The 22929-nt window shown below is 37.9% G+C and overlaps 1 protein-coding gene across 1 annotated transcript in view; it reads left to right on the top strand.

Moving 5' to 3' along the window:
* The window catches only part of LOC108709955 (microtubule-associated tumor suppressor candidate 2), a 288085-nt gene that overhangs the window by 113387 nt on the left and 151769 nt on the right, over positions 1-22929 (top strand). Inside the window, exon 4 of the mRNA XM_041584508.1 lies at positions 8318-8524. Coding sequence (XP_041440442.1) covers positions 8318-8524 — 207 coding nt within the window. The remainder of the gene's footprint in view (positions 1-8317; positions 8525-22929) is intronic.

Below are 22929 nucleotides of genomic sequence, written 5' to 3'. Positions count from 1 at the left end.
CCGTAATGGTATCCTAAAGATTCTGTTTACTTCTATGTACGTTTGTATGCAAACCTATTGAGCTTATGAAAATGAGATTATCCCAGCAATCATTTTTAAATGTATTTTTAAGAAACTAAACAAGAGAGATTTCAGTGGCGTAACTAGACCCCTAAGGGCCCTGGTACGGAAATTTACAACTGGGCCTCCACGCGACCCTTATGCATTGGGCTGGAATACAGCATTACTGACCTAATATCATAAGAGCAGTTCCACTGTTCCAGTAAAGCTAACATTAATATGATAAGTTGCTTATCACATACATATATACCTGTTGAGAATATATCTTGAATACAGATGAATTACAAAAAAACTAATTTTTCTTGTCGATCTTTGAACACTCTGCATCTTAGAGGCACATTTATCAAAGCCCAAATTTCGAATTCATGTGAGTTTTTGAAAACGCCCTAAACTCCTATAAATTCGACCAATCAATTTAAAAAAAAAAATAGAATTTTTATAAACTCGTATGAATTAAATTGAACCGAAAACTCGAATTGAATTTGATTCGAGTTTTTACTCGAAAACTTGACTGTCAGGAAGGCCGCAAACAACTCCAAATTGATCCCTGGACCTCTCCCATTGACTCAAACAGCAATTTGGCAGGTTTTAAAATTTGAATTCTTAAAGGGCTAGAGTATGATAAGTCTTGAAAATGTAATTAGAATTTTTTTAAAAACTCTAATCGAATTTGAATAACTCCTTAGTCAATTTTAACAGTTTTGACCACAAAAAATTTTGAAAATTCGAATTTTCAATTAATCCCTTGATAAATCTGCCCCCTAATATGCTAAAAATCATTTATACATTACCTAAACCCGATAGGATTGTTTTTGCCAATAACATGGATTCAGACAGCTTAGTTACCACCAGATACTGTATTATTACAGAAGAAAAGGAAACCATTTTTTAATATTAGAATTTGCTTAAAATGGACTATATGATTCTGTTGACAATCAGTTGGATATGTTTTAATGTATATTTTATGTATGTAACGATAATATCTATAACAGTGATAACTGTGCCCCGGGGTAAACCCGGTCAGTACACACAAATTATGTCAACTGTTAAATTGAAAATAAAAATATACAAAGAAATACTATATGAGAGATGGCTTTCCTGTAATTCAGAGCTTTCTGGATATTGGGTGTCAGGCTAAGAGATACCTGTAGTAGATACCTTTTCTGCATCACAGATGCTTATGTGTTACATTTAGAGGGTTGTAATAATACAGCACCAAGGATTAGATATATCTTTATAAGAGTCAATAGGACTGAGGTTGAGAGTTATAGTGCATTGAAGGCCAGGATTATGAAAAAGATGATGAGGTATGGGTGTTTGTAGGATACAATGAGCCCTCCACAACAAATGGGCCCTTAGTTAATAGAGTAGGTATGATTCAGCCTCCAATTTCTTCACTTTATTGCTGTAAGATTCAGTAGGTGTCTGTGTTACACCCCATGTGCATAATTCAAGGAAAAATATAGAATCAATACAGCTCCAGGCAGTAATTTTCAACTGCAATGTGTTTTATTCAGCAGTGCAGGCACACTACATGTTTCGGGCGGAGCCCTTTATCAAGTGGGCCCTTAGTTATACTACTGTGGATTTCATAAATAATCTTAGATACATATGGAAAACAGAATTTTTAGAAAATGCTTTTATTGACATTCTGTTATTTTTGCAGTAAAAACCTCTTGTTGGACCAATAAAGAGCCATGACTGAATGCATTACAGCTTTGCGATATTGTTTTACCTTGTCAGTTGAGTTCATTCACCTTGATAAAAGCTGCAGAAGTGACGAAACAGTCAGAAAAATAAAATATTGATTTGATAAAAACACAAAATAATTGGCCTTGATTAATTGAATTTTATAAAGCCATCTTGAGTCAATAAGCAAGCCATATATCTGCACAGTGTGCCAGTATGCTCAGTAGCTGTATCTGGAAGCGTATGACTGCTAGCATTCTCTCTGAGAAAGGAACTGCTAACATGGCATCACTACCTCTCATTCAACATAATGCAGTTGCACAGATGGAACAATCCACAGACAGAGTAGAATTAATAATAAATCAGTCATTTGCATATACACAAGACAAGTGAGCGTGCATGTCATTCATCGGCATATTAATCCCCCCAATTAACCAGTTCACACTTAAATATAAAATGCCATGCAATGAATTTAATTTCCCCCCTATTAAAAGGGCTTTGTGAGAGTATAGCTTATTGGGTAACCAAAAGATTCTGTACTTCTATAATGGGGTCCCCAACTTTTTTCTACCTGTGAGCCACATTCACATGTAAAAAGAGTTAGGAAGCAACGCATGCATGCAAAACAAGTGCTGTGATTGGCCATTTTGTCCCCTAGTTGGGCTTGCAGTCTACAGGAGGCTGTGTTTGGCATTTTTTTATACAACGCATATCTTTTAACATGATGGAATAAAGCTTCAAGTTTTAACCTCAATTGCCTTGGCTGCAGGAGTGCGTGCACAATTATTTAGAATGATTTCCATTGCCTACAAGCTACGGGTTCGGGGCACGGCACCCGTGCCACTTGCCCAATTTGGTGAGTGTAAACTCTGCTGATCATTTATAATACTGAAGTTTAATTGGTTTCCTTTCAAGTGATGGACCTGGGGTTTGGACACCCAGGTCAATTTTCCTACTTGGTGAGACATTACCCAGTAGTTTTTTTTCCGTCACTAAATGTTTTAAGCACGATTATATCTTGATGCTTTCTGATAATAATTTTTTAAGTGGATATTGAGAGAGATTAGAGCCAGCAGTTTCCTTTCTTATATTCAGCAGCCAATGGGTTGGTGAGCAACATTCTGCTCACAAGCCACTGGTTGGGGATCAGTGCTCTACACTATCAGCTGGAAATGCCAATGTACTATACTTTAGTCTTCAATAAACCCCCCAGTAATCTAAAATACATTTTCTTATGTTGTTGACATGTGTGAAGACATCCCAGGCAAGGAGCAGTGTGTTGCATACAAACAACTATGTCCTTCCATCATGTAGACCATCCAAGGGACAATAGATTTTAGAATATGACTATGAAGATTTTCATTCATCCAGGTCATGGTATATCTAGTATAGGTCAATCGAAAAACAACTGGACTTGCTGAGTAATCAATGAAGACGTTTCACTACTCATCCGAGCAGCTTCTTTAGTTCAAGTACACACCAGTCAGTTGAACTGAAGAAGCTGCTCTGATGAGTAGTGAAACGTCTTCATTGATTACTCAGCAAGTCAAGTTGTTTTTAGATTTTTTTTTTTTTTTTAGATTGACCTATACTAGATAGATTTTAGAATAGTTTTTCTGTGGGCCTGGGTACCGTAGCCTGACACAGAAACTGAACAGTATTTATTTTATCCCATTCATCTGTCAGCTATCTGGCTAACTCTTGCAAGGTCTCAAGATGGCAACACCGGGGTCGATCCTCCTAGGTATCTGGCCAATCAACCCTTGGGCAGAACGGGTAGATTATATTCAAGGAACCAATACATGGCATTTCCATCATAGAGTTATAAGAAATGTCTCACATATAGCACTATCTACTTCTAATTATTGTGAGAGTGACCCCTCAATGTAAGGTTATCTAGTGGGCCCTACACTGCCTGAAGGACAAAAGAGATGACTGTCTGGTACTTATACATTTGACTTATAATCAGTGTGTCAGTGATGCTATGGAGACCAAGAAGTTGGGAGCCTAAAGACTGGGTGACTCAGGGTGTAACCATACACAGCAGTACTGAGGTCAGAGGCCATGATACTACAAGTGAAAGAAATCTTTAATAACTCAGGGAAGTGATTACACAAATAACAGTGTTCTTAATGAATATACAGACTTGAATAGTAGAAAGTGGCAGACAGATACACAATCCAGAATCAGGCCAAGAGTCGAGGCTGGCAGGAGACAAGCGAAGTTGAGGGACAGGCCAGGAGTCAGAACCGAGGAATCCAAGAGCAGGGTGAGGAGGGACACAGGAATACTGGAACAGGACTGGGAATCTGGCTATTGTATCCTTCACCTCCTCCCATTTTGATATACAGTATAAGGAGCATGCCCTATGGTACTGAAATTTAAACACTACTGACCCAAGTTGTCACTACAGGTATGGGACCTCTTATCCAGAATGCTAGGGACCTGGGGTATTACGGATAATTACGGATAATGTATCTTTCTGTAATTTGGATCTTCATACTTTAAGTCTACTAGAAAGGTATTTACATATTAAATAAACCCAATAGGCTGGTGTTGATTCTAATAAAGATTAATTATATCTTAGCTACTGTTTCATTATTACAGAGAAAAGGGAAATATTTTTTTTTAAAAAAAAACATTTTTAAAAAATTAAATTATTTGATTATAATGGAGTCTATGGGAGACAGCCTTTCCATAATTCAGAGCTTTCTGGATTTTGGGTTTACGGATAACGGATCCCATACCTGTATATGGAGAAAAAGTCTTTAGATCTGTGGCCAACTTCGCTGCGTTTCATGAGGCAACATCATTTTCATATCAGCTTCAAATTCAAAGCAAAATTTAAAAATAGCAATGTTCTCTTTTATTTTCCCATGCCATTCTTAAATTAATGCCATTTCATGCATTCCCCACAAGAGTTTCTAACTTCATATTTTCTATTGTTGCTGCACAGTAAGACTCGCAAGATTGCTGAGCACAGGGATTTAAATCCTTGCCTTTTACATCTTCTAAACGAGCAGAAACACTCTCCATTAGCCTAGAGATAAGATTTACTGGATAAAGAACTAAACCCTCCAACTGTGAATGGAATCTTACCTACCGGCTTAGTGCCATGAGGTCTCAGTTCCACTGGTGAACTGAAGCATAAGGTGATTGAAGTGCATTGTGTCCTGAATTTTTCATTTTATTTGGCTAGGGTATCCCTTTCATTCTGATAGTGATGCTCAAAATCCATAAAGTTTGGAATTGAATACCGAATCTTCAACATTAGATTCTACCGTATACCAAACACAGTTTAAACCCCCAAGGAAAATCAACAATGTACATAGTTGGGACTTGATCCAGAAGTTCTTTCTAGGTGGACCAGGCTTGTCAAAAAGCAGCATATGCCAAAGGTGCTACATAGTGATGTGCGGGTCAGAATTTTCCTGACCCGCACCCGACCCTTACCCGCCCTGCTCCAGCCAGCGCCCGCTTTCCGGGGTCCTTTTATAGACCCGCGCCGACCCGCCCCGCCAATGACATCACAAAGGGAGCAGGGCGAGCAGACGCGAAATTATAAAACTGGAAGTCGGAAGCCAGCATTTGAAGGTGGCGGGCGGGGAGAGCAGGAGAAGAGCTCAACCTGCCCGCCACCCGGCGAGAAGTGCGAGGTCGACCCGAACCAGCCTGACCCCCAGGGTAAACCTGCGGGTCCCGCGGGTATCGGGTCGGCCCGCACATCACTAATGCTACAGACTCAGCTACCAGTTTTGTTTCTGCTTACATTGTCTCAAGCTGTCTGTCCTCAACCTTTTAGTTACTTTTTAGCACATTAGTATTACAGATGCCTTACAATGAGCCAGCCGAGGGCAGAGTGGCCAGTGACTTGTAATATGTGGCCATACACGTAGAGATCCGTTCGTTTGGCGATATCGATCGGGGAAACCGTCGGAGGGTCCCACACATGGGCCAATAACTTGCCGACTCTGTTGGCAGCTTTTATCGGCCCGTGCATGGCCAGCTTAAGTTTGTTATCAATAGCTGTCAAATATGCAATAGTCCATATCTGGCACCAGAACAGACTCCTGTGAGTACTTAAATCCTGTTCAACCGTAAACATATTTCGCCATTATTCCTGTAACCATTCTAGAGGAGCCCAGTATGAGGTCCAGTTGGGGTAAGATTAGGGGAAAATGCATCTTAGCAATTCTTAATTCTCCTGGAAACCCAAAATGAGTTTTAATTAGTGTCAGATGTGGTGTAAAGAACAGTTATTTGCTGCTCTGAATAGTTTTGGTTGAATTACTGATATATCCATGTTTTCACTTATCGTAAACTGGTTATGAGCTAAAGGCGGCCTTGACCAAATGTTGGATATCGAAGGATGGCTTGAACTTAAGTATGAAGTCCTCAGCTATATATTGAGCATGGCATCGAACGAACATTTTATCATGGCAGTTAAATCATGTCCTGTCCTCAGACTGCTCGGGCAGCAACACATAGAAATGACAGTTCTACAAATTCAGGAAGTTTGTCAAATATGTATGAACTCACTTAGCAATGGGCACTGATAATATTTGGCATTTATATTCCCCTGAAGGCTATAGATTGGCTAAATTGTCACAAGCAATTAAATGAAGGTGGAAACCACTGCCTACCTGTGTGTGACAAATTCCTCCATCATTGAATTACAGTAGTTAGCAGTGAACTGTAACTGCCTGTGATTGCACATTTCACTGATTTATAGCATGGTGCTGGCCCGATTACACCACAGCATTAATTATGAATATCTGTCATAAAACTTTCATTAGGAGTGACATTCATTTCATGGTAACTATGAACCAAGGGCACTCTGTTGAACTTTCTTATAAAGTAAAGTATTATTTTAAATTGCCACTTGCTTGATGACATTTTTGTCAGAATTCCGTAGGCATTCGCCACATTTCTGCATAGGTTAATTCAAAAAAGCAAATTGCAGAGCATTCGATTAGGCTAATTGCCTGTAATATGAGGCCTCTCGTAGGTTTATTGCAGTTGATTGCAGTAACATAGCAACTTAGTTTTACAGAATGAAAAAAGACTTATGCCCAAAAGTTCAGGACTTAATTGTAATTTAAAGAAACCTGTGTCATAGGCAGATTGTCAAAATATGGAGAATTGGAGTTAGACCTGGATGTTATAGTTATGATATAAGGTTATTGTAGAACTGATAAGCACTATCCATGTCTGGATCCATCCTTGAGATCCTCTGGTTGACCAACCAACTAGTCAAAACCCTGTGTTTGAATGTCGTGCCTCCTAAGAGTCTCCCCCAGTATCTGAAGGCCACCGCATAAATTTGTTTCTTTGTGTGTGTGTCCATATATGTTTTCTAGGGATGCACCGAATCCACTATTTTAGATTCGGCCGAACCCCTGAATCCTTCACAAAAGTTTCGGCCAAATACTGAACCGAATTCAAATCCTTATTTGCATATGCAAATTAGGGGTGGGAAGGGGGAAAACATTTTTTACTTCCTTGTACAAAAATTCACACAATCTCCCTCCCACCCCTAATTTGCATTTGCAAATTAGGATTTGGTTTGCCCAAATCCGAATCCTGCAGCAAAAAGGCAGAATCCCAACCGAATCCTGGATTCGTGCATCCCTATATATATATATATATATATATATATATATATATATATATATATATATATAAAATGACATGTCCAAGACAATAACTGGCACACAAGTAGCCCCCCCCCCTTCCTTTCTTGTTTGGTCTTCCCACCATATGCTATTCCCTCACTATTTTCATTTTTTTTTTTTTTACATTTTTTCCTTTTTTACATTTCTTCTCTATTTTTTTCCTCTCCCTCCCATTTTTTCTTCTGATACCTTTCTTTTGTAGTCTCCCCTATCATCGTTTCTCCCTTTTTAAATACTTCATCTCATTTTTGATCTCTATGCTCTCTTCTGTTTTTTCCTATATTTCAATTTCACCTTACCTATCTTGAGCTGTATTTCGTTTGGCCAACTGATCTGGACCAAATCAGGCAGATCCAATAGTAACAATCAAATCATAATAGAGGCCTTTGCAGGCCCATTGGTAGTGAACTGCATCAATGCATCAATACAGTCCTTGCCAAGCTACATTTTTAAATCTGATTAATAGATAATTGCCTGTTTTTTTATGGCAGATATCTGTTGGGAAAGCAGCTAGGTAGGGTCCATAAATGGGACTTCTCTCAACCTGCACAAAAATTTGCCAAACACCGACGGCTAGTATAGCGGGGATATCCCCTGCACGTTTATTTCGTCAAGTGATGTAACGTTTCGGGGGCGTGCCCCTTCATCAGACATCATCGACCCCTCCAGCCAGCACTAGGCAACCACTATCAGGAGAGAAAATGAAGAAAAAAAGACAGATAAATGTATGAACAGACACATGATAATGGTTCGATTGTAAATGGCCAAAGGAAGGGAAGCCACAAGAGTGCTTAAATGGCAAAAAGAAAGATTTTTAAAAAGTCATACAGTCAACAGTATTAGATTTTTTTACCTGAAAGTTTGTTGCTTATTACTTTTTGTTACCCTTACAGAGGATGTGAAACCAACATCAATTTCCAATGGTGTCAAATCTAATCTCCCCAAGCCCTGTCATTTGGGCCTTCGCTCACCTGGTTATTCCCGGTTACCCGCTGCTAAACTAGCAGCCTTTGGATTTGTCAGAAGCTCTAGCGTGTCATCCCTCTCAAGTAACCAGTCCACTGAAAGTGTCCATAGCGACCACAGCAGATCAGCTAATGGTAAGAGCTATTATAAATTAGTTTTATGTGGATTTTGGATGAGCATGTCTGGGAATGTATTAATGTAAATAAAAGTGTATTTCGTAATTGGCAATTCATAGTATAACATGGTTTAAAGGGGTTGTTCACCTTCGAACACTTTTTTCAGTTCATTTGGTTTCATCTGGTTCACCAGAAATAAAGACTTTTTCCGAATTATGTTCTATTTGTGATATTTTTCTAATATTGAAGTGTAGTTTCATTTTTCACATATTAAAGCAGCTTTTGGAGGGGGGTTGACGACTCTTTTAACTGTTTTAAATTGATACATTTAGTTGATACATATGTTATCTTTGTCCCTGCTGAGCAGAATCCCTGAGTTTCATTTAAGGCAGCTGTTAAAATTGATACAATAGTTGCTAATATTCCCCCAGAGAAGCTGCTGAGAAATGTATCAACTAATGCAGCAAATTGTAACAGTTCAGAATCTGCTCCTGGATCACTGAGCTGCCAGACTGAAACACCAGAGACAGGAACATTCAACTTTAAACGTTTTGGGAAAACAGTAAAAAATTAAGGATGGAAGGTAATTGAATTTTTTTTTTTTTGTGAACAATCTGAAAACAACTCAACTTAAAAAAAGTGTTTGGAAAGTACTAAAATGGCTAGGTACTAAAATGGGCATGGAATAATAAAATGTGACACAAAATGCATGCATGTCTGTTGCACTAAACCCAACTAACCAATTTGCCAGTTGTACCTACACAAGTTGAAGGCTTATCGATAGAACCTTTGCATGTCTTACTGAGACATTCAGCCTTATTACAAAGTGCAGTCAAATAACCAGATATGTGTACAGAGTGCAAACTCTACAAGGACTTGTGATCCACTAACACCTAGAGCAGTTTCATGACAATTGTTCTCATATTTCTAGAAATGTATAACGTAAATATGCTTTCACCCCGGTTCTCACTCTAATACAACTCAACAACCGTCACTTCTTCCAGGAACATTTTTTGAGTGCTTCTAGTGGGCCACACTTCTACTTTAAGGGTCTGTTCTCTGTTCTAAAAAACACTTCTATGTGAAATGACGGTACAGAGAACACTGATGAGTCCTGAATTGGACAGCTAGAAAGTGCCCGAACCGAGTGAACTCCGAGAGCTTGCAAGCTCAACCGTGTGTTGGTGCAGGAATAAGTATCATTTGTCCTACATCGTTCCAGCTCTCCATTTACGCTCCATTAACAGGAGAGGAGCATCACAGCTACAAAGTCTCCAAATCTCTACTTGAATGTGCATTATTTTTAATGGAGTTCAAGGACTTTGTTTCTCTCCAGAATGAGAATCATCTTGTCAGTCCAGAGAAAAAGCAAGAGGCAAAAAAACTGAATTCGCCGTCTAAACTTCTTGGTATAACTGATAAATCGGCCAACTTTTCTGAAGGAATTGCCAGCATAGTCTTGCAAGTTTTTTCTCCTTTCTCCTCTACATTTAATTTATTTGCCTGAAGGTTTGACACATCAGATAAATTAGATCACATTGGGGAACACTCTTTCTACTGTGTCTGTATGGCTGCTGATTGCTGAGGCTTGTCTTCTCTGGATATGTTTATGGTTCCATCGAGGCAGGCAAAAATCTCAGCTGAGAATTCAATATTATTTGATAATTATACGTATCCAGATTTAACCTCTTTTAGCTCATGTTTAGCCTTCCTGCAGGGAAAGGATTAATGATCTTTATTATTACACTAAAGCTTTGCGTTTATTGCATATAAACAAAGACGCATGATAAGAATATACTACATAAAAGCCATGATTATCCTGTAAATTATATCCTTATTAATGTCTAGTGATGTCACCAGTTATAAATGGAGCTTAGTGATGGCATTTTTGTCACATGACTCACTAAAATGTGTGTATTATAATAAATAGAGTACCCTTGTTGGAAAATATGAGGATATTAGAAGTAAGCTGTATAAAAGCAAATGGTCATGGAACTCCTCAGTGATTTGTAATATCATTATATTTTACAATAGGGGGTACTTTATTCACTATATATTCCCTAAAATAGTCTTTCTTCTGAACTTGCCAGTGTCTATTTTAATATATCAGGTTGTATCCAAGGACAAACTTTGGTTTCCCCACAGTTCAGCACTTGCAGGTCCTCCTCCACCTGTTTGAGACGATCTCCAAGTACAGAAAATAAAGTGCTAGAATCCTCAAAAATTCATTGAGGAGGGGGATTTAACAGAAAGAATAAAATATAGTATAGTATTTTTTAAAAAAAATTTTTTGTTTTTTGTTTTTTTTAAAAAAATTGTTAACACCCACCGTGATTATTAACAGTGATAATAGTGTTCTTTTATTTAACTTAGAAGAAAAGAGCCCAAAAAAGTGAAAGTTGTGAAATTAAAGATGAAAAATAACAAAAAAAAAGAATAAAAAATAAAAAATAAAATTAAAAAATTAAAAAGAGTGAAAAAGTGAATAGTTCAGTGAATTAATAGATACCAACGATTTCTCTCCAAATGATAGTGAATGCAGTATTATTCGTTACTTAAAACACATTCAATTGTGCAGTAGGTGAATATTAATGTGATTAAAGAATATTTAGTGTGGGTTCAACTTCCCCTTAGATTTTTCTCGTTTAAGATCCACACTCTATGGATTAGAGGAAAGGTAACATAGAATACTTTGCCACAATTCCGGTACAACCGGTTGTGCAGCTGACTCACCAAATGTGAGTTAAGGGAGAGCGTCTGATAGGTCCTGTTCGCGCTGTTTCCACTCTTTTTCTGCTATCCAGGTTGTTGTAAGAGGGATAAAAATAGAGAGGGGCATGTGCAGGGATCACTTTAAAACAGTTTAATAGAATAAAAATACACTCACAAACACGATCGGTAAAACTGCAAAAGGATTGGTAAAAGTCCCGCGAAAGTCGCTGTGTCTCCTTGGCGTCCCTCGGAAGATACAGACGTCTCTCTGGATTGGGTACTCCTGCAAAAGGTTAGCGTGGTCCTTTTCGCTATATAGAGAGACGTCTGTATCTTCCGAGGGACGCCAAGGAGACACAGCGACTTTCGCGGGACTTTTACCAATCCTTTTGCAGTTTTACCGATCGTGTTTGTGAGTGTATTTTTATTCTATTAAACTGTTTTAAAGTGATCCCTGCACATGCCCCTCTCTATTTTTATCCCTCTTACAACAACCTGGATAGCAGAAAAAGAGTGGAAACAGCGCGAACAGGACCTATCAGACGCTCTCCCTTAACTCACATTTGGTGAGTGAGCTGCACAACCGGTTGTACCGGAATTGTGGCAAAGTATTCTATGTTACCTTTCCTCTAATCCATAGAGTGTGGATCTTAAACGAGAAAAATCTAAGGGGAAGTTGAACCCACACTAAATATTCTTTAATCACATTAATATTCACCTACTGCACAATTGAATGTGTTTTAAGTAACGAATAATACTGCATTCACTACCATTTGGTGAGAAATCGTTGGTATCTATTAATTCACTGAACTATTCACTTTTTCACTCTTTTTAATTTTTTAATTTTATTTTTTATTTTTTATTCTTTCTTTTTTTTTTTGTTTTTTTTTGTTGTTATTTTTCATCTTTAATTTCACAACTTTCACTTTTTTGGGCTCTTTTCTTCTAAGTTAAATAAAAGAACACTATTATCACTGTTAATAATCACGGTGGGTGTTAACAATTTTTTTAAAAAAAACAAAAAACAAAAAAAATGTTTTAAAAAATACTATACTATATTTTATTCTTTCTGTTAAATCCCCCTCCTCAATGAATTTTTGAGGATTCTAGCACTTTATTTTCTGTACTTGGAGTGTCTATTTTAATGTTGCTAAGCCAGAAAGCTAAACAATGAATATAAATGCTAGAAAGGTACTTGCGTACAACATTTTCCTTGCACCTCTGTATAGTTGCCATTGCATCAATCCTCTTCTGCTGAATCACATGCAAGTGCACCTATTGGTGCTGGGGAGCTCCTCCCACCCAGATAGTGGCAAAAATTCCACAGTTTCCACAGTGGGTTGTGTCAGTAGGCAGAGAGACTTGCATCTCCCACCACTAGTGTCTCAATCCCCAATGTGAGCGGTAACTTGCAAGCAACTGTGTTCCTTTTTTACCCACTGGAGCTCATTTACAAACACTGAGCAAATTTGCACCTGGGCAATAACCTATGGAAACCAATCAAATCTTTGCATTTATTGTTCAACTGTCAGCTGGCTGAAAAAGCCAGTCACCAATTACTATTACTGCCCAGGTGCAAATTTGCCCAGTGTTTTATAAATAAGCCCCATTGGGTGCAACTGCTGTCAAACTTTCAGCAGCTGCAATGATGTAAAAATGTGTACTATATACAATACGCTGCTCTGCATTTGTAACTGACCCTCATATTTCTCTCAATAACACTTACATTTACAAATAACTCGAATAACTTAAAAATTAAAAAAAATTGAAATTAATGTATAATGGGAAGTTGCTTTATTTTTCATTAAGCAGAATGTAATTTTTGGCTTTACAATGTTCTTACAGAAAGTTCCAACCATTAGAGTGTAGATTGAAAGGGCAGTTACTTTGAAATTAACGTTTTTTAAATGATGTAGACAGTGGGATTTTAAAGGAAATCTAAACCCAAAAAATGAATTGATGTCAACTTTTTTAGAGTGCTTTTCTGAGCACCTTGGCATATTATCAGGTTTAGACGTCTACTACCAGACTTGAACAGACAATTAAACTCATTGAAAAACATCTGCTTAGAATAGGTCACTAGTGATGGGTCAATCTGTCCTGAAAAAAATTATTTGCGAAACGCATTGAAGTCAATGCACAAGAATTTTTTTGATGATTTACAGGAGAGGAGCATCACAGCTACAAAGTCTCCAAATCTCTACTTGAAAGTGCATTATTTTTAATGGAGTTCAAGGACTTTGTTTCTCTCCAGAATGAGAATTATCATGTCAGTCCAGAGAAAAAACAAAAGGCAAAACAATATTTTAATTTGCTGTCTAAACTTCTTGGTATAACTGATAAATCTGCCATCTTTTCTGAAGGAATTGCCAGCATAGTCTTGCAAGTTGAATTTTTTCTCTTTTCGCCTCTACATGAACAAGGACTTAGGGTTGCTTACATAGAAAAAAATGCTTCAAAAGTAAAATTACCCACAGTCCACTGGCAGACACTTGAGGCTAAATCCTGCGGCAGAGCTGAAGGGGGCAGAGGTCTGGTATGAAGACACAAACATGACTTAGCACAATAAATTAATATAAAATGAGACTTTGGATGGCCTTTGAGTCACACTGGGAAAAGGTCACTAAAACTTAGTTTCAAACTCAGCGGGTATTGGGCACCTGTGTGAGGGCATCAGCAGGAGAAGCTGGCTCCATCAGTAGGTTAACTCTGAGCAAAAGGGCAAGTGAATGAGTGATACACACACACACACACACACACATATATATATATATATAAACTTCAAATATCTGTAAACAGCTTTCATTGGCATCTTCATTTTATAATTGTCCATATAGTCTAGATGTGAAAGTGTCAACTAGAACAGATGTCATAAGGTAAACGTCACACTAAGGCAACTGCCAAAAGGAATGCTACCAATATTTACATCCATTGCTTGATATCACCATACGGTCAAAAAACATTTTCTTTCATTAAAGCTCCTTGTTTATCAGAATCAGACTAACTATTTATATTTTAAACACGGAGCTTTAATGAAAGAAAATGTTTTTTGACCTTATGTGATATCAAGCAATGGGTGTAAATAATGGTCGCCTTAGTGTGACGTTTAGCTTATGACATCATTACTGTTACTTTCCCACCAGATCATGTATTTAATGCTTGTTAAATGTTAATTAGTCACTTTGAGAAAGGCCTGAGCGGAGGCCGAAACGTCAGTCCGTAGCTCTGAAATAAGATATTTTGTTTAATTTTAAATAAGACCTGTGAGGGCGGATCTCTTTGGACTTTGAATTGATAACGATATGGTTCCTGCACCCAGGCACATGGATCTATTTATCGTGAGTGCCGGCATCATGGTGTTATATATATATATATATATATATATATATATATATATGCAGTCCCACAGTACCAGCACTCAGACAGATGTTGCCAGTGGTGCATGATCAATAAATCGTATATAGTCTTATGAAGGATCATCACACACTGTTCTGTAGTGAAGTAATAGTGTTTATTTTCAAACAAAACACATTTTTATCCGACGTTTCGGTCCCACCTGGGGACCTTTTTCAAGGTCCCCAGGTGGGACCGAAACGTCGGATAAAAATGTGTTTTGTTTGAAAATAAACACTATTACTTCACTACAGAACAGTGTGTGCTGATCCTTCATAAGACTATATATATATATATTTATATATAAATATATATATATATATATATATATATATATATATATATATATATTCCTCAATTCCCTATAGTAAATTATTATTTGCTGTCTGGTCACAAACCCTATGGTGACAGAGGGAGGCAATGCTGCTAAGGCACTGCTTGCTGAACACTTAACTTTGTTTGGTAATCATGCTGGATTGGCCGTGACAGCAATCACTGGTCTGGGAACTGTTTTGAGTGATTGACATCTCCAGCAAAGGTTTCAGCAGCTGCCATTGGCAGCCGAGTCTAATCAACTTGCATTATACAGCACCAGTAGTGCTTGACATGAATAAAGCTCTTGCTGTGTTTCAACCTTTTTATAGGTATAAGAAGAATATATTGTTTCATCATGTCCAGTCCTTGATTTAAAAAATTGATTAAAAAAAATAAAACAATTTCCTCTTCACACCGAATGGTAATATGATATAAAGGGCCTGATTCAATTCAATGAAAAAAAGTTATCTCATAGTTTATAGTTTAGTGAAAAGTCACGGACAAGATTCAATCCAAGGAGAAAAAGGTGTTGAAGGTCATTACGCATCTGCTAAGGTGGTTGAGACAAGTGAATTGACTTGTTGGCCCACAGTGTACACAGCTACGATTATTGTTGTATGGCAGCGCACTCCAGACCACATTCAATAGTCACCAACACCGCAGTCGCTTGTTAAAAAGATAAATTTTATTTGAACATTAGGCTAAAAAGCGTCTGAGGTCTGACGCGTTTCGTGTTCACACACTTCCTCAGAGACCTCATACTCACTACCATGTGCACCCCTTATATTCACAAAGACCCTCCCCTTAGAATTAACATATCAATTAAGAAAATCATTAAGACAATTACTTGTACACGAATAGTTAAAAACAATGCTACAAATGTTCAAATACTTAACATATTATTGCTCCTACACTTCTGTTCAAAAAATTGTTCCTTTCATATAAGTTATATATCATGGATTAAGTTCGCAAATCATGTAACATAAATATATGTCCAATCAACTTGACATTGTATTTTGGGTCACTATAAAAGGCATAATAGTTTTTTATGTGTATTCTTATAGTAAGTTTTAATCTCGCCAGTAGCCAAATGATATTCAGTTACTTTTCTTATTAACATATTACATTGTATCTCTACTGGCACAAATCCCCAATTGTTACATTGTTATTCTCCTATAAGTTATTCTTATCAAATCCTGCAGTCTATGTTAGTGACTAAATTATTTAAAGTAGCAATTTATATCAAATACAGAATTTAGTCCCTGGGGTTGTCTTGTCTGCAACTTAAATATCCATCTTACTTCTGCTTTTAGAAGTTTCGCTTGCAGATCTCCACCCCTGGGTCCTAAAGTTACTCGTTCTATCCCCTGGGCCATTAGCAATTTGGTATTACTATTGTTACATTCTTTAAAATGCCTCGAGACTGGTGATGAAACGTTTCCCGTGCTTACGAGATTTAGATGTTCCCTAATTCTCTCCTTAAGTCGTCTCATTGTACATCCTACATACTGTTTAGAACATTTCATGCATGTTAGCAAGTATATTACAGCTTGTGTATTACAATTGATATAATTTCTTATTTGGTATGTTTCTTGTGTTACACTGCTTGTGAACTGTGTTGATTTTTTTAGAACTGTACAAGTCACGCATCTTGGTCCTCCGCATTTATATGACCCTATACTTTGTAACCATGTGGTATTATTTGTTTCTTTTTGATAAAGACTTGGTGCTAGTACTGAGCCAATTGTGGGGGCCCTTCTAGCTACTACTCTTATTCCCGCATCCAAAATTTGTTTATAGTCCCTATCTACCTGAAGTACTGGCAAAAATTTATTCACTATGTTTTTGATTCTGTTAAATTGTGCACTATACTGCATACTTAATGTGAGCTGTTCTTTTTTCATTTCTCTCTCCACTCTCCTGCCCCGCTTTCTACTTCTCAGTAGTTCCCTCCTATCTGTATTAAGGGCACACTCAAATTCTGCCTGCAATGTTTGCATATTATAATTTTTCTCAAGAAATTTGTCCCTTAATTTGCATGACTCCTCTAAAAATTTATCCTCAGAACTGCAATTTCTGCGCAGTCTGAGGAATTGTCCTCTTGGTATGCCTTTATTTAAGTGTCCTGGATGACAGGAGTCCGCTCGTAGGAGGGAATTTCCTGTACACAATTTAGAGTGTACACAGTCCTTGTATTTCTTTCCAATGCAGCTTTGTGTGATGTAGTGTCTCACGTGCGGACAGAAATTTACATTGATACCTGGGAGAAGGTGTTTTTCACTCTTAGGAGAGGAGGTTTCCTGCACCTTGTGTGTCATCAACCTTAGAGATCATAGACTCTAGCATATTTGCACATACCCTGCTGAGCCCCCCAATCATATCATGTAAGCATACCTGGGCAGGCATGTCATAAGAAAGCCTATGAACCAGCTAGGAACTGGAAAAAAAAGGAGATTCCAAATATCCACCAAATACAACAAGAAGTAACTCATAACTTAGAATATGAAAAAGTAATGCCAAGAGGTCTGAGAGAGAAAATAATAATACAGGAAGCATATAAACGTTGACTATCTAAGATCAAAACATAAAGCCTACATTATGTAGGACTATCTTTAGTAGTTACTACCCTGGGAGGTATAAAATCTTTTTTTATTTATTTTTTTGTTATTCATAGTTCATAGTCATAGTTAATGTTAGATCTTCATAGTAATCGTTCATATTAGATCTTACTCCTTAGAGAAGTATATGAAGATACAATGTATGTATTTGTTGGAAAAATACAAAAAATAAAAAAGAAAGTCTATCAACCATCCTGTAGTTGACTGTGAATGTTACGGCTGCCCTTTAACCTCCAACTTTCTCACTTCTGTGATGTCACTTGAAGGTAGAAAAATGTCTTCATGCTGTAGGTGAGTCTAGATGTGGGATGTATAAAAGCAGGTCGAATTTGTGTTCAGGCACTTTTCTTTACTGCTATGTGTCATAAAATCTACAAATGATCAAAGTCAGTGATCACTGCATATTTCTTAACAATTACAACATTGGAAAGTGTGACTGGTAGTTTCAGCCCATGCATGTTTTTGGGTGGGACATTTGTGGGTTTTTGTGGCAATTACCATGGTTTTTCATTCAAATGTGGTAAAAATAAGCTTGTGCTTCCAGATCATAGTACTCCAGAAAAAAGATCATAGTAGTAGATCATTTAGTCCACAACCAAGAATAACATAATTCTCAAGAAAGTGTCATTAGTACAGCCCCCTTTCCGATCATTGTCTGGTTTGCCTGTGTTTACTTCTCCACTACTCTTATTTGTCTCTATTTATTGGCTGCTCTAGAGGCTAAGACTTCTTCTACTTCATGGTTTGTCCCGGATAAATTACTGTTCTACAGGGCAAACCTCAGATATTTATCAGATTTCGAATTGAAAAAAACGTTGAAATTGGAATTCAAAAAGACCAACCGAAATTATGTTGAAATTTTTTTTGGTCGAATAGGTCCGTTTTCGATCGAATAGGTCCGTATTCGGCCGAAGTCGAAGGGGCCGATTCATCAAGAGTCGAATATCGAGGGTTAATTAACCCTCGATATTCGACTAGGAACTAAAATCGTTCGACTTCGAATATCGAAGTCGAACGATTTAGCGCAAATCCTACGATCGAAGGATTATTCGTTCGATCGAACAATTAAATCCTTCGAATCGAACGATTCGAAGGATTTTAATCCAACGATCGAAGGAATATCCTTTGATCAAAAAAACTCAGGCAAGCCTATGGGGACCTTCCCCATAGGCTAACATTGAGTTCGGTAGCTTTTAGCTGCCGAACTAGGGGGTCGAAGTTTTTCTTAAAGAGACAGTACTTCGACTATCGAATGGTCGAATAGTCGAACGATTTTTAGTTCGAATCGTTCGATTCGTAGTCGAAGTCGTAGTCGAAGGTCGAAGTAGCCCATTCGATGGTCGAATTAGCCCAAAAAACACTTCGAAATTCGAAGTTTTTTTAATTCGAATCCTTCACTCGAGCTTTGTAAATGTGCCCCGAATTGTACGAATCGAAGGAATAGCGCATTCGATCGAATTCGATTCAAAGTTTTTCCCCAAAAAAACAGTACATGATAAACTTCGATAATCACATTTTTTTCAAATTCAAAACGAATTTGGACTATTCCCTAGTCGAAGTAAACAAGAAATAGCTTGAAATTCATATTTTTTTCATTCGAAAATTCACCTCGACCTTTGATAAATCTGCCCCTAAATGTAGTAAATTGTAATAGTTCAGAGTTCTCCTGGATCACTGAGGAGTATTATACTTTAAACTTAAATTTTGGGAAAAAGGTAAAATATAAAATGAAAAGGAATTGAAAAAAGTCTTTGTTTATGGTGAACAATCCGAAAACAACTCCAATTGTTTGGAAGGTGAACAACCCCTTTTAGGCTTTGTTAGTAGTAGGGATGCACCAAATCCACTATTTTGGATTCAGCCGAACCCCCGAATCCTTTGCAAAAGATTCTGCCGAATACCGAAACGAATCTGTATCCTAATTTGCATATGCAAATGAAAATTAGGGGTGGGAAGGGGAAAACATTTTTTACCTCCCCACCTGTAATTTGCATATGCAAATTAAGATTTGGATTTGGTTTGGCCGGGCAGAAAGGTTCGGCTGAATCCCAATCCTGCTGAAAAAGGCTGCATCCTGGCCAAATCCCGAACCGAATCCAGGATTCGATGTATCCCTAGTTAGTAGGCAGGGAGGAGCAGTTTGGGCTGGAATTCCTCTAGTCTGCGGTGACCAGCGAGGTGGGAGCAGGATCCTACACTTGGGTTTTGGAATCCTTGACAGTTTTGGTAAATTGGTAAGTATGCTGCTATGGCAGCTGGGTAGGCGGGGGGATGCTTTCCAGACTGCGGCATTCTGGCAGTAGTCTCCTGTCTGTGGAGTGTGCTGATGCCTCTCCAGGTATAGGTCCTGGGAGGTAAGGTTTTGAGCGAGGCCATTTTGCTCCTACTTGCCCATCCAGGTGCAGCACATTTGGGTGGCCGGCATGGTGGTGGCCCATTCACTTGGTAGAGTAATTTGTTAGGCAAGCATTCCTATTGGGTTGATGTTATGCTACAGTTACATGTTGTTTATATTGATGTGGCTAACAAAACTGCAGCCTTTAAACTCCATCCTGGGCTCCAAGTGTTGTTATTGTAATCATTATGTTATATACAGGGATAAGTTGAAGGTGTAAGACCTGTGGCCTCAACGCTGTCCAGGCCATTATATGTTCCACTGGATAATCCCTAAGAACTAAGCTCCACCGTCTCAATGTATCTTACCAAATAAAGAGTTTTATGTTTTCTTGGTGAAGCATAAATCCAAGATAACGGGAAGTTACATCTGCAGGACTGAATAGGGTGGCTGCTATTACATATGGAACAAACTTCAGGTGGCAATACTTCTTCTTGTGTCGGCACTGTTCTAGTGCTGGGGTTAAATAGGGTTTTGGTTATTTGCTATACTCATTTGACCTATAGTAAAGCTTCATGTTATTTTGGCTGAACCAAGTCCAACAATTCTGTAGGACTGATTTGTACATTTTATTTTAAAACATGCACTCATCCTACCTTGTGATAATTCTATAATTGTATCCAGGCTGCATCTGCCCTGGGGACTGGGCAGAAGATTTATATAGCTGTCAAAATCTCATGCTTGGCAGTCCCATTATAGCTGGGTGTGTGTAAGAGACTTTGCAAGCAGTAGAGGGCTGCCTCATCAAATCGGCCCTGATGAGAATTTAACACAAAAATACATTTACACTCAATATTAAGTGCTAAAGAAAGGATGTTCCTGTCTCTAAAAGCTTACATAGTAAGTGAGCGGGTAGTGGGAAACTCACAGATACAAATAGGAGCGGTATCATAAACCAACTGTATGTTCATAAACACTACTGTATGAAATATTCCATTTCATATCAGAATAGTTGAAAAAAAAACATCCAATTTAAATTCATTTTCCAGTATAAGTGCCATGCAAGTGGTTTGTGGTAAATGATTGTTGTGATGATAATGATGACGTGCATTGATGGAATAGTCCTGTTCATCCAACCATGTCCATGAGTGCCTCCAGTCAAGTATGTGTATTCAAAGCATGCCATGGCACCAACGAATGCCTCCATTTCATGGACAATGTGAATTTCAAAGCACAGGGAAATAATGAAATATGTCCTGGGCACGCGTCCGTGGCAAGATCCGAATGGACAATTACAACAATGGCTTTAGGGCTGGTACAACAAACTACATGGGGTGTAAAATCACTTTGATAAAATCAATAACTTGTCTTTTCAGTGTTCATTTCCTGAAGGTACATTGGAGGATCTTCATTATTGGAAGAAGGGGCCCATTTTCAATCTTGGCTATCCAGTCTTTAAGAGGGACATAAATGAGCTGGAGAGAGTGCAGAGATGTGCAACTAAACTGGTTGGGGAGATGGAAGACTTAAATTATGTCAAGGTTGGGGTTGTTTTCTTTGGAAAAAAGGCTCTTGTGTGGGGACATGATTACACTTTACAAGTACATTAGAGGACATTATAGACAAATAGCAGGGGATCTTTTTACCCATAAAGTGGATCACCGTACCAGAGGCCTCCCCTTCAGACTAGAAGAAAAGAACTTTCATTTGAAGCAACGTAGGGGGTTCTTCACAGTCAGGACAGTGAGGTTGTGCAATGCACTGCCGGGTGATGTTGTGATGCTGATTCAGTTAATGCCTTTAAGAATGGATGATTTCCTGGACAGACATAATATCAATTGTGATACTAAGCTCTATAGTTAGTATAGATATGGGTATATAGAATGTATGTGAAAGTAGGGAGAGGTGTGTGTATGGATGCTGGGTTTTCATTTGGAGGGGTTGGACTTGATGGACTTTGTCTTTTTTCAACCCGATTTAACTATGTAACTAACTATGTAACTGACCAAAGTCCAAGAGAACAGCATGAGTGTTAACCAATGTAAAACAGCTAATTCCTCAATTAACTGCACCCTATAAAATTATGCAAAAAATGATGCTGTTTTTGGAGGGATTTTGCTCACACGTTAATATGCAAATTGAGACAGATTCCGTTCCATTATTTGGATTTAGTGCATTCCTACTGTAATTGCTTCGTTCTAATCAATGAAATATTGTGGGGCTTATTTATCAACACAGGTTCTAAAGAGCATATCTGCCTTGGCCCGTTTTGGGTATTATTCTACACCCTGTTGATATTCAAAGCTATGTCTCATGATAGAACAATAGCTCTCCATATTATTTCTTTTTTAACCCTATATTACTATTTGCTAGTGCCCCCTCCTAAAGATATCTACTCTATATGACAGACATATGCAGGATCATTCATGGGGCAGAGATTTTCAGCATGAACCATTACAACTGTTTTCTCTCGGCTATCGTTCAGTAACATTTAAAGAGATTCTTCCTGCCTGAATCTACATTTACAAAGATTCCCCTGCGTATTCACATCTGAGGTGTGATGGGCTTGATGGCAACATTCTGGAAACAAATCTGGTGACAGTATCCAGCTGAGAACAGGCAAACTGATCACACTTTGTTTGAAGGATAGAATAATGTAGTTGAGGCTGATATTCCATCACCCGTACAGCAAAGTCTCTCTGAGATATATCATATAACAACATCTGAAGCTTCACAGTGAGAGGTGTTTGGCTAGACTTAGTGTGCCAGCCAGGTACGAGCACATCTAAACTGCTGTCATGTATAAAAATACTCATATAGCTAATGCATAAAGATACATCCTGTTGACTGAATTAAGCGCACTTCCCTTCTCTCCAAAGTTTCTGCTCCATAGTGCAGTACTGTTAATGGAAAGCCACATACCTAGTTTATTATTTTGTGTGAAAATGATTTATTTTAAATTTTAAAATTAGGTGGAAAATCGAACCTATAAATAATATACTTATAAGAGGATATTGCTGTCTTTCACACACATTGGTTTACTGTATGTG

The sequence above is a fragment of the Xenopus laevis genome, chromosome 2S (genome assembly GCF_017654675.1).
Source record: "Xenopus laevis strain J_2021 chromosome 2S, Xenopus_laevis_v10.1, whole genome shotgun sequence".
NCBI lineage: Eukaryota > Metazoa > Chordata > Amphibia > Anura > Pipidae > Xenopus > Xenopus laevis.
Note: the sequence above shows the minus strand (reverse complement) of the source record. Positions and strands in the feature narration are given on the sequence as shown.